General features: G+C 51.9%; 1 protein-coding gene across 1 annotated transcript in view; it reads right to left on the bottom strand.

Moving 5' to 3' along the window:
• Positions 1 to 1,155: 1,155 nt before the first annotated feature.
• The window catches only part of TPRN (taperin), an 18,880-nt gene continuing 1,652 nt past the window's right edge, over positions 1,156 to 18,383 (bottom strand). Inside the window, exons 3-6 of the mRNA XM_042052779.1 lie at positions 16,832 to 18,334; positions 3,508 to 3,688; positions 3,162 to 3,289; positions 1,156 to 2,314 (exon numbers count right to left, since the gene is read on the bottom strand). Coding sequence (XP_041908713.1) covers positions 2,252 to 2,314; positions 3,162 to 3,289; positions 3,508 to 3,688; positions 16,832 to 18,334 — 1,875 coding nt within the window. The 3' untranslated portion in view covers positions 1,156 to 2,251. The remainder of the gene's footprint in view (positions 2,315 to 3,161; positions 3,290 to 3,507; positions 3,689 to 16,831; positions 18,335 to 18,383) is intronic.

Genomic DNA, 18,383 nt, shown 5'->3' with positions numbered 1-18,383 from the left:
CCTTCATTCTGAGCACAGTGATCCTGAAGCACATCCCAGGAGGTGACTGACCAGCTGATGCTCCTGCCCTCAGGACAGCACTCACCCTGCTCTGCCTGGAGGGAGCTCGAGTACCTGGGCAGGGATTAGAGCACAAAGCTGGGAAGTGCAAAGGAGTGCTCAGTGAGGTGTGAATCACAGCTCCAAGGTGGAGCAGGATCACTGGGGGAACGGGCAGAGAGTCAGCAGCACACTCTGCACCCCTACACCCCCAAGCTGTCCTGCCCACAAGGCTGCAGGCACAGAATTAACTCACAGGAGTACCAGAGCAGTGTTGGAGCTGCAGGACAGTGTTGGCTTTAGCATTCTTCATGGATCCATAGTAGAACTAAGCCAGGACTAGTTGAGACACCTTGTCCCTAACTTGAGTTGAAAGCAGCTTTGCTTTCCCACCTGCAGTTTTGCTAGAAACAGAGCTGCCTTAAACTGACCTGGGCTTTTCCACAGGGAAAGATGCTCACTGGGACCTTTTCTGCTAGAAAAGCTGTGCTGAAAACTCACCCCTTAAATCTAGCAGTCACCAGCAGTCTCACATTTTCCCTCATTCTACTCCAGTCTCAGCACCTTATCGTGAAGTATTGCATTAATGGGAGAAGCCTTAACACATGGAATTCCGTGGTCCTTGTGCCATGTCCCAGGCAGATGCACTGCAGACACATCCTGCTCCTGGCAAGTCACACAGGCAGCAGATCTCAAATTAGCTTGGAATGGTCAAGGAAGTGCCAAGTGTTTCTTTGTGGCCCCCCAGCCAACATCTAACAAACTACTGAGTAGCTCATCTTTTTTCTTTGTGTGTTTTTTTCCATTATTTTTCCAAAAGTATTTAGGCACCCAGGGCAGGAGGGAACAGCTACAAGTAGGTAATGTCCTAACATTTAATCCTGTGTTTTTCAGCAGAACGACCTTCCCCTGCTGCTACAACACGCACCAAACCAAGTGCAAGGTATGCAGAGCATTTTCAGTTCACAGACCAATGTCACTTGAGCAGACATTCAGCATCTATATGTAATAGACAAACCAAAAACCATCAAATTTAATCAAAGATACCAGCCTGTTTCTTTGGATCACGCCCCACACCAGGCTACCACTCACTCCATAAAGCCCAAAGAGGCTGGATCTGTTCCCACCACATCTCTTTTAATCCCAAAGTACAAATCACATTAGCAGCACTGCTCCATCTGTTCCAGAGTGCAATTTTGACCCTGAGTTTACAGTAGTAGAAAACTTGAATGGAAGATTCTAGCAGATTCCTTTGCATATTGGCTGCATTAAACAATTACAATAGAACTATAAAAATCCTAGAAAAAACAAAAAAAACCCACATTCCTTGTTCAAGTTCTGCAGAAGAAAGGAGTGAAACTGCCCTCCTGTGGTTTGATTAGAGGGGCAGAGCGAGCATGGCTTGAAGGAAGCAACCAAGGGAGATAAATCAGATCTGGAACAAAGCAACAAGAAGAACTGGCAAACTGGAGCACAACCAGCAATTCCCAGAGACTGGATGCCAGAGTTTGGAAGGACAGACCAGAGCTATGGCCAATGTTTGGGAATCTTCAAGAAGCTCGAGACAGTCTGGACACTTCTCTACTGATTGGTGCAAAAATAACACCTAAAGCTAAAGGCATTCATTGCTCTTCCCATCCCTCCCTCAGGGTGTTCAGTGAATTCCACAAGCACAGAACTGGCACATGAATTCCACGTTTCAGTGACACCAGAGCCAGAAACATGCCAAGGACAAACCATGAACCTTCAGTGGTTTTCCAGACTGACACCCAATGTGTCAAATCACACCCAATGTGTCAAACTGCCCAGTGCTCCAACTCCAGAGCCATCCTCTCCACTGGGGAGAAGGGTTACAAAAGCTGTCCAGACCCTACACAGTGCCTAGACTCAGATAAGCACTGAGAAAAATCAACATCCATCCTGGGATTCCAGATGTCCTTCCCACACTTGCCTAACCAGCAGCTGATCTTGAACAAGGAATATGCAAGGCCACAGGCAGAATAAATCATACGCCTTGAAAGCAGTAATTCGGTCCCAAAATCCAGTGCAAATATTCTCCGAGGATGCCCGAGAGCATCTGGTCCGCCCTTGGCAGCAGGATCCGAGGACAGCTGCGGTGTGGGGCGGTTTCGGTGGCGGTTCCCGTGTGGACACGGCAGCTGCACTGCCCTGTCCTGCCCAGCAGCCGCTGCTGCAGCACCGCGGAGCAGCCTCAGAAATAGAGCGCGGGCTCGCTGCTGAAATCCGAGAGGCCGCCCTTCTCCGCCGGGGTGAGCTGTGGGCAGAGCACAGGAACCCAGAGCACAGTCAGAGCCGGGCCAAAGGAGCACCCTCACCCTTGGATGGCACCTTGCCCGGGCTAACCGGGTGTGTTTAGTTAGTCTCCCCCTCCAAACGTGCCTTGGAGTACCATAAAGTCCTGCAATAGTTTGGGTTGGAAGGGGCCTTAAAACCCATCTTGTTCTACCCCCCTGCCATGGGACACCTTCCACTATCCCAGGTTGCTTGCTCCAAGCCCTGTCCAAGCTGGCCTTGGACATTTCCAGGGATCCAGGGGCAGCCACCCTGTGCCAAGGATTCACCACCATCGCAGGGAACAATTTCTTCCCAATATCTAATCTAAATCTCTTCTCTTTTAGTTTAAAAACATATCCCTTTGTCCTATTACCTGCCCATGTTAAAAAAAAACAAACAAACAAACAAAACCCAAAAAAATTAATCTCCCTCTTTTTCATAAGCCCCTGGAAGGGGCTCTGAGCTCTCCCTGGAGCCTTCTCCAGGTGAACACCCCCAGCTCTCCCAGCCTGGCTCCAGAGCAGAGGGGCTCCAGCACTCGGAGCATCTCCATGGCCTCCTCTGGACTTGTTCCAACAGATCCACATCTTTCCTGTGCTGAGCACAGAGTGTGCCACCTGCCTTGAGTCTCCTTCACACAGCCGGGGAGGGGCAGGTGTGTTAGTGGCAGTGGGACAGTGTGTTGGTCCCTTTGGGAGCAGTGACACAGCTCCTGGGTAGGAACACAAGCACAGGTGTGCAGGGAAAGGCACATCCCATCCCATCAACTACCCAGGACAACCCCCACCCCAAAAGGGAGCACAAGACTTGCTTATTTATAGCCTCACCATGACTTGGTTCCCATGGGAATCAGCTTCCTTTGAGAGGGGTCCCTCTGCAGCAGGACCCTCATACTTCTGCTCCTGCCACTCGCTGAACTTCACGGAGTGCTTTGGGGTGTAGCTGGATAAATCTGCTGAAAGGAGAAAGATGAGATAAATATTCCTCACCACCCCAAAAATAAGTGGGACCAGGATCCCAGCAGGGACAGCCTGGAAACTGCCCATCTGCAGCTCCCTGTTCGCCTCCATTGGAGCTTCCCCCCACGTGGAGCCCCTTAAGGGTCTGTAGGAAACATGGACAGTGTCAGACACTACCAGAAACCCCACAGTGCCAACACAGCACCTCACTCACCTGAGTTAGGTGTACTGGGATGCAAAGTGCTGTTTGGGCGTGGAATATAAAAGGTACGAGGTTTTTCCTCCTCTGTTTCGGAAACGTGTCCTTCCTCTTCCTCATCCTCTTCTGCCAGGGAGCTCTCTGAGGGGTACTCAAACATCGTCTGCAAACTTGTCTCGTTGAAAGAGATCTTCATCTGGACAACAGCCAAGGAGAATTATCAGAGAGAAGCACAGGAACCCGCTGATCCCCACACTGGCTCTGGCACAGGCCACTGCACATGCCAGGGCTGCCCCTGGTTTGAAGCAGCCACTGCAGATCCCCCCATCCCTCCCCAAGTGCCTTGGTGGATCTCTTGCCACACTGAGGGAAACCCCAAAGGCAGAGCCAAATGGATGGGATGGAGGCAGGAAGCTCCAGGGGTCTGGAGTACCTCTGGCTTTGTGCCCTCTGCCATCCCCTCACACTGATGCCCAGTAGCCAGGAGGAGCTGCCACCACATCTCTCATGGGAGAGACAAGTAGGGAAACATCCACATGTTGGAAACATGACATTGCTAATTCCTGGCAACTCCTTTGTGTGTCCAAGCTCCAGAAAACAGAAACATCCATGATCAGGACTCCAGTCTTGGAAGGACATTCTAGCAAAGAGCTATTTAAACTACATAAAACAGGGCTTTAAAGCAGAAGTGAGAAGAAGGAAGCAGCTAAAGGAGAGATGGTAACAGCTGGTAGCAGACAAGGAAAATACTGGACAAGGGGGAGGCCTTAAAGGTTCTGGTTTGAAATCAGTTGTATGTAGTATTGTCACTAATGGCCTTTCCACGGTCACTGGGAGACTGAGAAATGAAAGTGACTCAAACATGACTTCATTAAGGGCAAACCAAAATTTTATGGTCATGAAGAAAACTGGAGAGCAAAAACACTAGAAATGGAATGGTGTTTAAGAGCAACCCTTGCACTAAGAGAAGTTCATCACCTGTGAATAACTGGGGAAGAAAATTTGGGATTGGCTATAGGACTGTAATCATTAGGATGCTGCTTAAATAAACCAGGAATAAAACAAGGCAGTTCTGCTGAAAATAGGGACTGCCTGGCTCTCTCCTCCCTGTAACACCCAGCAGGTGGTGGAAGTACCTCCAGATGTGCTGTTCCAAGCTGAAAAGCTGAAAGCAGGGTTTGTTCCCCTGCAGCCCTGCCTGCCCTAATCATTATCTACCGTTGTGCTCCAGGGATCTGGTTACACATCACCTCAACTGGTGCAGAGGAGATTCACTGGCAAAAACTTCACACCGGCAAAGTGAAGGTGGAGAAAAAGCATAACAGCCCTTTGTAAGTACTCCAGAAAACAACCACCAAGGAGCACAGAACTGCTGATGCCAGCACACAGCAGACAAATGAGGAGGAGAAGCTTGCCAGGAGTAAGTTCATGCCAGAAGTAGGGAAGTATTTAGCCAACACAGATCAAGGTTCAGGAGCAGCTGTCTAAAAGGGTGTTGTGATCCCTTTACTTCTAAACACAATTAAAATTCAGCTAATAGGGTTATAAACAGAATGGAAAGGACATGGCAGCTTGTGACAGGTGGCAGGAGCCGGATGGTTCTGATCTCTCCAGATGCCATGTAATGACTGGCCAGGAGCAAGTGCAGCACATTTATCCTGTATTTTCATCATACAGAAAATCCCCCACAGGCTGGGAAGTGGCATCTGGCCCCAAGCAGCCCTCCAGCACCATGGTGCTGCCCAGGTGCACCCATTCCCTGTCACAGCAGTGGTGGGAGCACCGGAGTGATGCTTTTGGGGGCTGCCAAAGTCACGCCCAGATGTTCCCAAGGGCCAGAGCAGCCAGCAGGTCACTGTGCCACCTGTGCTGATCACAGACAGGAGCTCTGGAGGGATCGGACCAGGACAGGGAGTATTTCACCGCTGCTTTTCAGCAAAGCAGTGAGGAGAGCTTAGCTCAAATCTGGGTAACAGGGAACAGCTGCAGCTCCTCCACACTGCAAACCCACAGCTGGAGCTCTGTGCTGCTCTGCCCCAGGGCAGGATGGACCTTGGACACAGGCTGGCTCCCTTCCCCTGCTCCTCCCAGGAGAAGGCAGGATTGAAGCTGCCTTTCCCCATTCCCTGCCCCAGCCCTGGCCAGAGCCACTCTGAGTCTCCCCAGATGACACACAGGGAGAAGAGTGATTCTATTTCAGACAAAAGGGGTTGGAATAAAATGGTGCTGAAGCTTCGAGCATCCCAGTTGCTGCTCCCTGAATCTCCCATCCCTGCTGCTGACCTAGATGCTCCCTGATCCGAGCCAGGCTGTCACTGCTCACAATGTGGTGTCTGTCCTGTGGGGATGAGCCACGCTGCCAGGCACGAAGGCCACGAGGGTGGAGGTGCCCAGGACTCCTGGAAGCTCAGGAACTATCCCAGAAGCAGAAACTGCACACAGGCCACTTACCAGTGCTGCCAATGGCACTGAAGGGCAAGGAGGACTCGGCTAAACATGGAAAACAAAGGAGACAGGAGAGATATGCCTTGGGGTTTAGTTAAGCTTGGGAGATGGAACTAAATGTTCCTGTTTACTGCTGTCTGGAGGAAATCTCTAAGAAAAATGACTTTGAGTCCAGCTTGGACCAAAGGTGCATGCAGTCCTAGAGGAGAAAACAGCCTCAGCAGGGAGCAAAACCGAAGAGCAGAATGGAGCAGAAACAGCCTGGAGACACCCACATCCCACACAGAGCCCAGAGGCAACACCAACAGCCCAAACTCAACAGCTCCCAGAGCCAATTCAAGCAGGTGGCCATGCTGGAGCCCTTCACACAGAGCAACCAGTCAGCCCCTGGCACCCAGGGCACAGCTGGGGCCAAGTTAGCCTGCAAGGCTCACACAGGCACTTGTGCTCAGGGGCACCACGGCACGAGTTCCCTCAAACCACACTGACCTGCCCTAGGGCAGATCCCACCCCCTGCTCCCAGAGCCTGCAGCAGGCAGAGTCCCACGGCTGCTGAATAAAGCCCCGGGCACACCCAGGCAGAGCAAACACGAGGCACAAGCAGGCACCGGCACAGGAGGGACCTTGGGGCACTCAGTCAGCCCTGCCCGTGGGGAGAGAGCCCCAAACCCCAAAATCTGCTGTGGCAGCACCTGAGCTCCCTTCTCTGCGTATGACATGGTTTCAGGGAAGCACAAAGCAGCTCTGCTTGACCCAACAGTACAGGGAGGGAAAGAATTCAGGCAAACCCAGGGGGACACATGGGGCAGAGAAATGCTCTGAGCAGCTACAGAGCACAAGTGAGCGCTGTGTGTGAGGAACACAGGCAGCTTCAGTCCCAGGAACCAGCGAAAAAGGAAAACCAAGAGCCCAGTCATGGCACAGACAACAGGTTTGCACAGCCAGCAGTGCCTTGCCAGACCACAGAGACTTTTATGGGAACACAAAAGGCAACAGGGGCCATTTCTTTAGAAGAAAAGCTTGTCCCAGCAGAGCCAAGCTCCCTGGAGCCCAGCCAGAGGCCTCTGCTCAGCCCTCCTTCCCCTGTTTCTGCCCCAGCAGCAGCTGCCAGTTGTGGCAAGGAAGAATTTTGCACCCTTCAGCTGTGGATGTTTGCAGGGATTTGTCACTCTTTGCTCAGCTGGAGGCTTCACCCACAACTGTGTCACAAACCCTGCGTCCAACCCAAACCCATACATACATACAAATACTCTGCCCAGCAATCAGACACATTGGAAAGAGTAAAGCAGGCTTTTCAGGGAATATTGTGCTGTTCAACTGATAGGTTCTTGTTGCCATAGCAAAAATCATTTATTTATTTGCTAGGATTTGAACAGTAATGAGTAATAGAATATCCAGGAAAGAGAAGCCAGGGCAAACATTGCCCAACAAAGCATAAATCTGAGCAGTCATGCAGAACTCACTTAGAAAAGGGAAGTCAACCTTGTTTCAGGCTGTCAGGACTCAGGCTGCATCCAGACCAGCCACCAAAGAGCCCCCACATAAAGAGATTTATTAAAAACAAAAAGAACCAATTTATAGAACCCAACTTACAACATAAGCAGTGACAGTCAGCAGCCACCTCACCTCCAAAAAGGAGGTGGGAAAGTCTGCAAGGCAGTTCTAATGAGAGAGCAAGACCCGATGGCTTCTCACACACGAGGGACCTCTCTGGAAGTCTCCGGGGGTTAATCTGCATCCTCAGCTTTAGAAGCAATCTCCTTACTTTGGCTTTTCTCCACCCATTATCACATTTGCTGCTTGGCTGATGAGCCAGAGCCAAAGTACGGTGTTTACACCTTTTAAACTGAAACCTCTTTGGCAATCCAAATCCTCACCTTGTAACAGTCAGGAAAAAAATAATTGTTCTAGGCATTAAAGGAATAAAATCATCCTGTAACTATATTCGAGCAGGGAGAGTCTGAGTCAGCATTTGATCCCCATCACAGCAGCCCAGAACAGGGGGGGCTGAGAAGGACTGAGCCCATCTCCCTTCCCTATGAGTGGTTCCCATCTCCCAAACCCGGGACTCCTGCAGGAGTTGCCATCCCTGCTCTGTCCTTGGAGGAGCAGGATGGGATGGCAAGTGGTGAAGCACAAGCTGGGCTCCATCCCTGCCCTGCTGCCATCCCACAGCACCTCCAGCACGTCCCAACCCACCAAGTGCCTCACCAGATCCAAACAACTGAGCAGCACCAGGGATCAAGACCTGTTCTCTTCAGGTACTAATTTTCCTCTAATCATCCTCTGTCCTCAATAATTCCCAAAAAACAGGGACTGCACTGACTCCCCAGGACATGCTGGGGCTGCCAGGTGCTGCTGGGTGTGATGTAAAGCAGCTTTTCACACCTGGTCCATCACAGGATCACAGAATAAGCTGAGCTGGAAGGGACCCACAAGGATCACCAGTCCCTGGCCCTGCACAGACCCCCCAACAGCCCCACCCTGGGCATCCCTGGCAGCGCTGTCCAAACGCTCCTGCAGCTCTGGCAGCCTCGGGGCCGTGCCCATTCCCTGGGGAGCCTGGGCAGTGCCCAGCACCCTCTGGGGTAGAACCTTTCCCTGCTCTCAGCCTGAGCCTGCCCTGGCCCAGCTCCAGCTGTTCCCTGGGTGCTGTCCCTGGTCACCACAGACAAGAGATCAGGTCTGCCCCTCTTCTTCCCCTCACAAGGAAGTTGCCTCGTCTCTCAGCAGCACAGAAGGGTTTGGCTGGTATCTGCAGGAAGGGTGGACAATCCAGCATGAACACAAAGCAAGGGTCAACATCTCTGAGAGATGAAGCACACACAAAACGAGTGTTCTGAAGAACCTTGTGCTCCTGTGCCACCTCACACTGAGGCACATTTGCTGCTGCACTGGTTGTCTAAAGATTGGGTCAAGGAGATGAAAGCACAAGACATCACACCTGATAGCTGAAACTACAGCGAGCTGGGAGTGTCAGCCAGCCTGTGCACACAGAGCATCCCAGGGAGGGCTGCAAGCAGCCCCCAAGCTGGGCAGAAAAAAAGCTGCTCCAGCTCCAAACCCATGGGGTTGGTGGATGGAGGCTCAGACCTGTATAAAGAGGAGGGTCTAACACAGAACAATCTCCCAGCTGCCATGGAGTGAGAGGGAAGCTCTCTGCACGGAAATAACTGTGACTGGAAACAGGGTAGAAGCAGAAATGTTATGGTGCATGAAGACCCCCAAAGATTTACGCTACTCTTCCCATCTGACCAGTCCCACAGAGCAGCACATTTAGTAAAAGGAAAAGCAGTTCATAAACTCCAAACCTCTGCAGGGACCTTCAGTTTTCCCACAGCAGCCTGCAGCCAATGATCTAGACAGTTCCCATGAAAAGAAACTTTTAGATAAAGGATTTTTGGGAAAATGAGCCATTTTCTTGGAGTTAGCAATGAGCTTGACTATGTGTCTATGCTTGTCCTGAAAACATGGTCATGCGTCAGCCCAAATTGTTGAATAACAGACAAAAACTATGTGGGCAGCCGGGAATAGTACCCTGGGGACTGCAGCAGCACCAGCACATCACCAAGGCATTTGCTATCATTGAGAAGATAAGGAGCTTTTGTGCCTCCAAAGCCTTTCCTTGACAACAGAAAGAAAGGGTTTTTCCCTGACAAGTATTCCTAGGAACAGAGGGGACTTGAGGCTTGGTTCCTATATGGGATTAACCCTGTACTGCTATGGCTGATGCATTCTCAGTATGCCCAGAAAACTGCAGATGGCACTTCTGAAATGTACTTTTCTGTCATTCTGTACAAAAAGACGAATTTTGGGGAACTGGAATTGGCTGTGACACCACATAATCACTTGGTCATGCTTTTCCAAAAATGTTTCCTGAGCGTGACACTGACTTTTGCTCAACCATTAACTGCACCTCAGTGAGTTACTGAGTAGAGCTAAGAGCACTAAAGATTTACAGCCGGAGCACATCAGGGAAGCCCTGTGTGGCTGGCAAAGGAGACGTTTCCTCCAGGATCACATCCCAGTTCCCAAGCCACAAGGCAAAACAAGAAAGTCTCCATTTACAAGGCAACCCACAAAGCCAGCTCTGTGTAATCAATATGCTGAAGCACATGGCAGATAGGAGCAATGCATGGAGATTCGAAATATTAAACTCCTTGTGCAAGACACGGGGAAGGTTCAAATTCCTGATGAGAGGTGACAGGGTAGGGACAGCCCCGAGAGTGTATGGGGCAAGTGGCTTGGTTAACTCTTCCCTTCACTGTGCTGGACAAGGGGAGATTCCAGTGTCCACACAAGCACAGCTGGAGCCCCAGTGTGCCAGGGCACAGAGCAGCCATTCACTCTGGAAGCCCTTTATTCCTCCTCACATCTGCAGGCAGAGGGGCCAGAGCCTTCCACAGCTTAACAAGCAATTCAAAAATTACTTACTCGGCCCCTAAGAACTGGACAAATCTCCCTACTTGTACAAAACAAACCTCATCTGAATACACAAAGGGAGCAGGATAAATAAGGTACAATTAGTGTCAAGACTTGGTGTCCTCATAAAAACCACACAGAGCTCCCCAAGAGCAGAGGATTTCACAGGCAGCTCCGAGCAGCCCATTTGTAGCTACAAGGTGCAGCGCTGGGAGCTGCCACCTACAAACATTTCTGTGCAACCCAGACTGCCCAGAGCAGCTCAAACAAATACCTGGGTTTGGTGCTGGAATGGGACCCATGGAGCATCATTCCATGGGAAATAGAGAGAGGCTGGGAACAGAATTACTTCCCACCCTGTCGAGGAGCTCATTCCAGACTTCAGGATGAAAAGGCTCCCATGATGTGAGCAGTATCACCCACATGACTGAGTTCATGTCTTTCTTGCCCTTTTTCTCTCTTTTAACATGCAAAAGGAACTTCCTTGATGAGAAGCAAGCGCAGCAGGTTCACCAGGAGCCTCAGGGATGTGCCCTCGGAGCTGCATTTTCACCAGCTGCAAGCAACACAACTTCCCTATGCACGCAAGTGTTTTGTCTGAGATATTTCCTACATTCCTTGCCATACCCACAAAGCAGCAGCTCCATCCTGCCAAGTTCCCAAGATCATCCAAAGGGCACTTCTCGGAAAACATCAGCACCAAGTTCCTCCAGCCCAGATTTTCCCAGGATGTTTGTGAAGTCGCTCTGTGTGATACAGACACTTCATGTGACTCTTCCTACACAGACTGGCAAACAGGGACATCCTCCCAGCCCCACAGACCACTGCAGTCACTGGTTGTAAACAGGCTTTAAATTCACGTTTCATTTGGGAGGGGGGTGAGCACAACCCCTGAGGTGAAGGAGATGCTGCTGCAGCAGCTCTTACCCAGATTTCCTTTACTGCCACTCCACCCAAAACCTAAGTACTTTCATTTTCCCTACTGTTCCCCACACACAACACAGACCAGCAGGGCTCCTCCTGCCCCAGCAGGGCTCCTCCTGCCCCAGCAAGCCCAGTGTCCTTCCTCTGCTCTTCTCAGAACACCATGACCACCTACTGGAAAAACCAGAGTGGGAAGGAAAACCCAAACCCAAGACAAACTGAATCCCTGAGATGGAGGGAAATGATAAACCATCTCCAATCTGGTCCACAGATTAAGGAAACTGATTAAGAAAACGCTAACTGTAATCCTCGTGATTAGAGTTCAGAGCACAAAGTACCTCAAATCTCCTCACAAGCTCTGGGGCAGGCTGAGCCCTGGGCATGTCCTAACCAGCTTCAAAGCCAGGCTCAGCTCTTATTTGCGTAAGAGTTTCTATTTTAGCCCTTCTGTCCCATTCCCTGCAGTGCTGACAGCAGCAGGCAGGACATGGGGGGAAGAGAACCAGAGGATTTTGGGACCAGCTCAGACTGTCACTGCAGCACAAGAAGAAGCATGGGAGCAGTGAGGCCATGGAGAGCCTCAGTCACAGAAAGTTTCCCACTACAGAGATGAGATAAATCTGACTCCTCTGCTCTGCCAGGGTTTCATACAACCAAGTCCCAGCACTTCAAGGTGCTGGCAGGCAGTGGGGAAGCAAAAACCAGCCACTGCCCCACAGACAGCCTCAGGGGCAGCTTGTGAAGTGGTTTAAAAGCTGTAACTGCAGCAAATTCTGATTTCTAGTTTTCAGCCATCAGCATCACAGAAAAGAAATCAGTGGAACTAGCAAAAGGCAGGGAAATGGCCCTGTCTGGGTGAAAGAGCCTGCTGCCATCTGACAGCTAATGGAGATCATCTCCGCAGGGCAGGCACGCAATTCATCATCCAAGACACTTATTTCCTGAATATGACTTATCACTGCTGACCTCATCTCCTAAAAATGCAATACATCCATGTCAGATACTGCCATGGCCCCTCCTTAAAGGTGGCAGATGAATCTGCCCCAGCAGAGCACAGCCAGAGACAGAAAACAGAACAGGAACACACAGTTCTCCAAGAGCTAAAGAACACAAATCTCTGCCCTGACCCCTCCAAAACACAGAGATGACATCATCAAAGGAATTTTTGCTGAGATTTTTTCTTCTACCACCAGATTAATTTACTTATGTTATGGTTAATTTACTTGTGTTATACATTGCAAAAGAAATACTTCAGGCAGCCACCAGTATTTAGACTCCACACTGTGCAGACTTGCTCCGAACAGGTCTGGGCAACAGCTGGAAATGTTGATCCCTGCCAACATCCCAAACCTACACCTGGTTCTCACAGGAGACCATCTCCAGCAGAACTGAACAGAAGGAAAACTACAGAGCAAGAAGTTCAGCAGGTTAGACCAACAAAGCTGCTGCCCATGATGAAAACTGAGGGGTATTTAGAATAATTTTTTAAAAAGACTTTTAAGTGGGAATTTGGAAGCCACATTCAGGCATTGCACAGCTCAAAAGATTAGGACACAGACCGTGGTAAAGTCCGTGGAAGCTGGAACTTTTGGAAGTTCAGCTGAACATCTCTGAAGACAATTTAGCTTTAGACTCCAACTGTTTGGATCCCACCAGCCTTGTTCCTGTAATCCCTGCTCACACTGGGCTGTGACTTGCCTGCCAGCACACGGCAAACTGCCAGCTGTGACAAGCACAAAACATTAAACCCATCAACAACCTGATGTCTGTTGGCTCTCAGGTCCTGTTATTCACAGGGCTTTGGGTGGCCTGGCCAGACTTCACCTTCCCTGCAGGATCCCCAGGAGGTACTGGACCCTGGAGAGGACGACCACGCCGTGACTTGGGATGCACTGCAGGAGTGACACACTGAAGGAGCACGGTCAGGGCACGTTCTGCACACACAGGCAGAGTCCAGCCTCCAACAACAGGAGAGCCTGAAGCCTAAAGCCAGCTCATGGGGAGCCTGGCTGGCTCTGCAGTGCTCTGTCCTTCCCTAGCTCTCGCTCCAACATGCCAACCACATGTTCTGCAGAAACCCAGATTTCTATCTCGCCGACAACTTTATTGTACGTTATTCTGGCAGGTAACCAAACCACCACTGACTCTTCTCAGCTCAGCCGAGCGAGATTTTATCCTCTGAGATCCTAAAGATCCACATCCTGCAGCAAAGCCTTCCCTTCCTCCTGGCACTGCTATAGGGCTGAAATGCCTTTACTTCTCTGCAAAAACAGAGTACAAAGAGGAGGCTGGAGCAGAGGTCACCAACAGTGTGCTGCATCCTCTGCCCCACTCCCAGTTTAGAATAAAGGTCAGTAGGTCTCCTTCCACCCCTGCAAACGTATCCTGTCCTCTCTGAGAGCCCAGCAGCTCCTGGCACATCCCTTCAGAGCTGCAAAACCATTTCTCAAACTGAGTCCAGACATGGGGAGGGAAAAGGGAGGCTGAACTTCTGCATTTGAAGAAAAACACCATTTTCATCTCAGAGAACAGGGGGTCCAACTGCCAGGGCTGACACCCTCCTTTCTAATATATTCTTAGCCCTGACTGCACAGACACCCATTGATCCACAGCATGTGCTGACCTGCTGTTTATCTCTCCCAGATTCCTGCTGGGCATCACACTTTTCCAAGTCCTTGAAGTTTACTAAACACTACTTTCTTGAGTATGGAGCATAATTAAAGACCTTTTAAAAGCAAGGTTTGGAAAGGAAGATGTATAGCGCAATAAGGGCTTGTTCACCCCAAAAGACACAGGCAGCTGCTCACTAAAACCAGCATCAGGTTTTCACACCCCAGAAGAGAACGGGGATTGGTTTTAACAAACTACTGCAGATCCCAGCTCACAGGAACAGTCTTGTTTCTGCCCAATTCAGGCCAAAATCAAGTTTCTGAAAACCCTGACACAGCTACAAAACAGAACTCTTGTTTTTGGCTGGTTGCCTTGGAGACACAGAGTGATCTCTTGGGAAGGAACCAAGGAATGCTCCTAATACGAGCTACTTCCTTTTCAGGCATCAACACTCAGCCTTATTACCCAGAGTAAAAGCCACAAACATCCTCTAGGTCAAGAGTAAACAGAAATCTTTCCATTTGTCCACCATCAGCATCTTCCAGACCCTGGCTACAAAGTCAGACTCTGTGCTTGACTGAGCAGGAAGAGAACTGAAAGAAAAATGGGTGTTTCTCCCACACCACATTTAATTTCACCCAGAAACTTGTGTCTTTCCTTCAGCTGGATCTTATTTTCCAAAGGGTCCCTATCTGTTTCAGCTTCCTGAGTTCTGCAAATGTAACAGGCAGTTTCTCCTTTGCCTTTTAATATCTCTCCTCTCAGAAACCAAATGTTTACACAAGTTCTCATGTAGGATGACCCCATAGAGTTCTCAGGAACAGCTGTGTGTGCACCTTGCAGTATTTAGCACCTCCTGTGCACAGCAGGGCAGTTAATGCTGTTAAGCTGATAAGAACAGGAGCAGAGAAGCTCCATGACCTGCCCAATGTCACACAAATCCACCACTACCAGACAAAACAGTAGTTAACCAATATCGTAAGATATTTTAGGCTGGGAAAGGTCCTTTGGAGGTCTCCAGCCCAAACTCCTGCCTTAAACAGGACTGACCTGTCAGTTATGCAAAGCTTTCCACAGGCAAGTTTCAGACAGCTCCAAGGCTGGACACACCACAACTTCTCTGGGTTTGACAAACCAAAAAACAACTGAGTCACTGCATTGGACTTGTGCTCATCTCCCTCCCTCCTTTTTGTACTGTTAAGGACACTTTTCACTGTGCCCCATTTAATTGGTTTTACCTGGGGCTTTGTTCTTTGTGCCCCAACAGCATCCCTTGCTCAGAAAAATCAGCTCAGCTCCATCAGGAGCAGGGCTTACCCAAGTGTGGCCATCCCACAAGATTCCCTCCACATCCTCTGCTCCATCCTAAGAGCACCCACACGTGCAACACACTGTATTAATACTTTCACCATTCATACCACACACCTGATTTGGTGTAAATCCAATTAACACCCCAAACTGAACCTGAACAGAGCGAAAACAGCTGCATTGAGTGCAAGCCAGCAGGTGTTTAAGCAGCAGAACAGTCTGACCAAGCATTTCCCTGTAGGGGAACAAAGAAAAACTTCAGGAGCACTGAGCAAGAATCAACACTCCTGCTCATTTGCTTGTTCTGGACCTCAAGGTGCTCGTGCTCCAGACCTGCTCCCGTGCTCCAGACCTGCTCCCTGCATTAGTCACCATCAAATTACCACAGGCTGCGTGTGCTTAGGGAGGAATTTGACAGTTAAGCCAGGGAAGCAGCACTCCCCGCCTCCCTTCAAATGAGATGCACCCTGCTCAAAGGATTTCCTCAAATTGTAATGCTCAGCGCCTCAGGCACCCGTGTGCATTCAGTCCCTCAGTTATCTACTTGGATTTGAGTAACGGAAATGTCCAACAACAACTCCCACCATGGAAAAACGTGTCACATCACAGCCCTAAAAGTCGGGATCTGCCACCTCAGCATGCTGCTTTCAGAGCCCAACAACTCACGCCCACTCCCCTTATCGCGTCCAGATACATTTCACCAAGCCCTACAAAGATTAATTCTCAATTTAGGGCTCACAGGATCTAGGCTACTCCCCAAGCAGTGAGAAAATCTGGCATTCACTCACTCCAAAGGCATTTGGAGCAATCAGCATCTCTTGGATCTTCAGAGCTATAGCTGCACATCCAGAATGGGCAGGTGGTATAATCCTATCAAGGAGAGTTAAGTTCTTGCTGATCTCTTTCTGCCTAATCAAGACCTAATTCTTGAGCCTCTATCAATAGATCACTAATGCGGGGAAGATGCCAATGCCATGCTGCCCAAGTGAGCACGGGCAGCTCGACATGTCCAAGCCCTCAGACACAGCGAGCAGAGCGGGAGGGCAAGCCCACAGCTGTTCAAACCACACAGCTCCCCCTCATTTCCTAAATTCCTGAAATACTTTACTTTCCATTATCATATCTCCAAGAGGGGATGGGGTGGGAGAGGCCCTGCAGTTATCACAGGGCATATCCCACCCTCAGCTGCTTTGTAGGACAGCACCCAGTGCCCCCTCCCCGAGGGTAAATTCCGTTTAATACGCCAAGTCCCATCTCCCAGCTGTGGTCCTCAGGTTCCTTTTTAAGTTCCAGGAGACAGTAAAAGCAAACAAGACACTGGGCTTGCAGAGTGTTGCAAACTCTCTTAATACTGGATACCATGAGAAACACTAATCCCTGCCTCCTTCCTCACCATTCTGAAATGTCCTTTGGATCAGTGTGGTGGAGTTCCACCTTCCCTCTCCCGTTTTCCACCAGCCCCAAGGCTTCACTTCTCAGTCCCTTTTACCCCCTGCTTCAGCCAGCTCTGAGGGCAGACTGGCTCCCACAAAGACCAAACACACTGCCCATATTCCCACCAGTGCCTCATGGAAAGCCAAACCCAAAGCAGCACTGGGCCTGGCTGCTGAGCACAGAGGTGCCCGGTTACCTTCTTGCGGCGCGAGCCCGTCTTGCTCATGCAGGACCTCTCCAGGGACAGGTACCCCCCGATCACTTCGATCTCGTTCACTGTGGGGTAGCGCTTTTTATGGGATATCCCCACTTGGGGCCCATCAGCGTTCTCCACGGCTTTGCCTCTTCCTTTGCTGTCCTCCTCCTCCTCCTCTTCCTCCCGCTGTGGCCTTCCGCTGGCATCGGCGAGAGCCTGCAGCCCTGGGGCCACGGGCTTCCTTTTGGGCACAACAGTGAAGGTGCTGCCTCCCCTCTGCTGGGGGGCGGAGTGTGGTCTGTAGAGGGGCACAGAGGAAAACTCCATCTCCAAGTCAGGGCCAGCTCCTCCAGGCTGATCCGCCAAGCTCCCCGTCCTCGCAGCCGGGCCAGCCCTGGGAGAAATCTCCCCGCTGTCCGGCTCCACAATATCATCGATGTAAGTCACAGGTACCAATGGATCCAGAGGCGCCGGTGGGGAAGTGATGGGCTCTTCCTGCTCCGGGGCGGAAGCCCTCGGGGGCTCCTTGGGTGCCTTCTCCTCCACGGGCGGTGGCGGTGGCCCTGGCCTCGCAGTCTGGGCTGGAGGCTGAGCTGGGCTGCCCTCCCGGCGGGGCACGAAGACGAAGGAATTGCGCGAATTCAGGCGCAGCTTGGCCAGAGCCTGTGCCTGCAGGTCGTGGGCTGGGATGGCAGCCAAGTCAGGCTTGGGGGCCGGGTGGATTTCAAAGGAGCCCCCAGCCCGGGGGGCTGAGGCGGAAAGCGGACGAGTGGCGCCGGTGGCACTGGGGGCCGGACTGGCACTGGGCAGGGGCGACACGGCCACTTCGGCCTCCTCCGGCTTTGGCCTCCTGGCGTTGGCTCTGGCATGGGAAGGGCTGGTGGATGGCACTGGTGGCCCCTTGGGCGTTGCGGGGCGGCCGGCAGGGACAGCACCGGACTCAGAGACTCGGATGCTGGGGATCTGCCCCCGGGGGGTGACCGTGAAGGAGTTGGAGCTGATCTTGTGGACAAAGCAGTTGGCCTGAGGGGCCGCAGCCTTGGGGGCAGCTGGGACCGCCTGGGGGGCTGCAGCCCGGGGGGAAGCCGGGGTGGGGTGGGGGGCCAGGGCCTGTGGGGTGCCAACCCGCGGAGCTGGTGCGGGCTGGGGGGCGACAGCCCGGGGAGGTGCCGTGGGCTGGGGGGTGACAGCCCGGGGGGAAACTGCGGGCGGGGGAGTGACAACCTGTGGGGGGGCCGTGGTCGGAGGGGTGACAGCCCGCGGGGAAGCCGGCTGCAGGACTGTGAGTTGGGGGGCCACCGGCCCCGCTGGGGGGGTGGCCGCCCGGGGGGGCGCCGGGAGCGGCGGAGGGGGGGCCGGGACCGCCGGCGGAGATGCCGGTCCCGCCTTTGGCGCCGGGGCCCGGGGGAAGCCGGATCCCTTCTGGAGGGGCGCGGGGGCGCGTGGGGAGCCGGGCGCCGCGGGCGGAGCGGGCGGCGCGGCCCGGGCAGCGCCCGGTCCCACCTGCGGCGGAGCCGCGGCCCCGCCGGTCCCGGTCAGCGCGTCCCCAACG

Source organism: Corvus kubaryi, unplaced genomic scaffold, assembly GCF_017639235.1.
Source record: "Corvus kubaryi isolate FWS band 111438036 unplaced genomic scaffold, C.kubaryi_AGA036_p1.0 78, whole genome shotgun sequence".
Classification (NCBI taxonomy): domain Eukaryota; kingdom Metazoa; phylum Chordata; class Aves; order Passeriformes; family Corvidae; genus Corvus; species Corvus kubaryi.
Note: the sequence above shows the minus strand (reverse complement) of the source record. Positions and strands in the feature narration are given on the sequence as shown.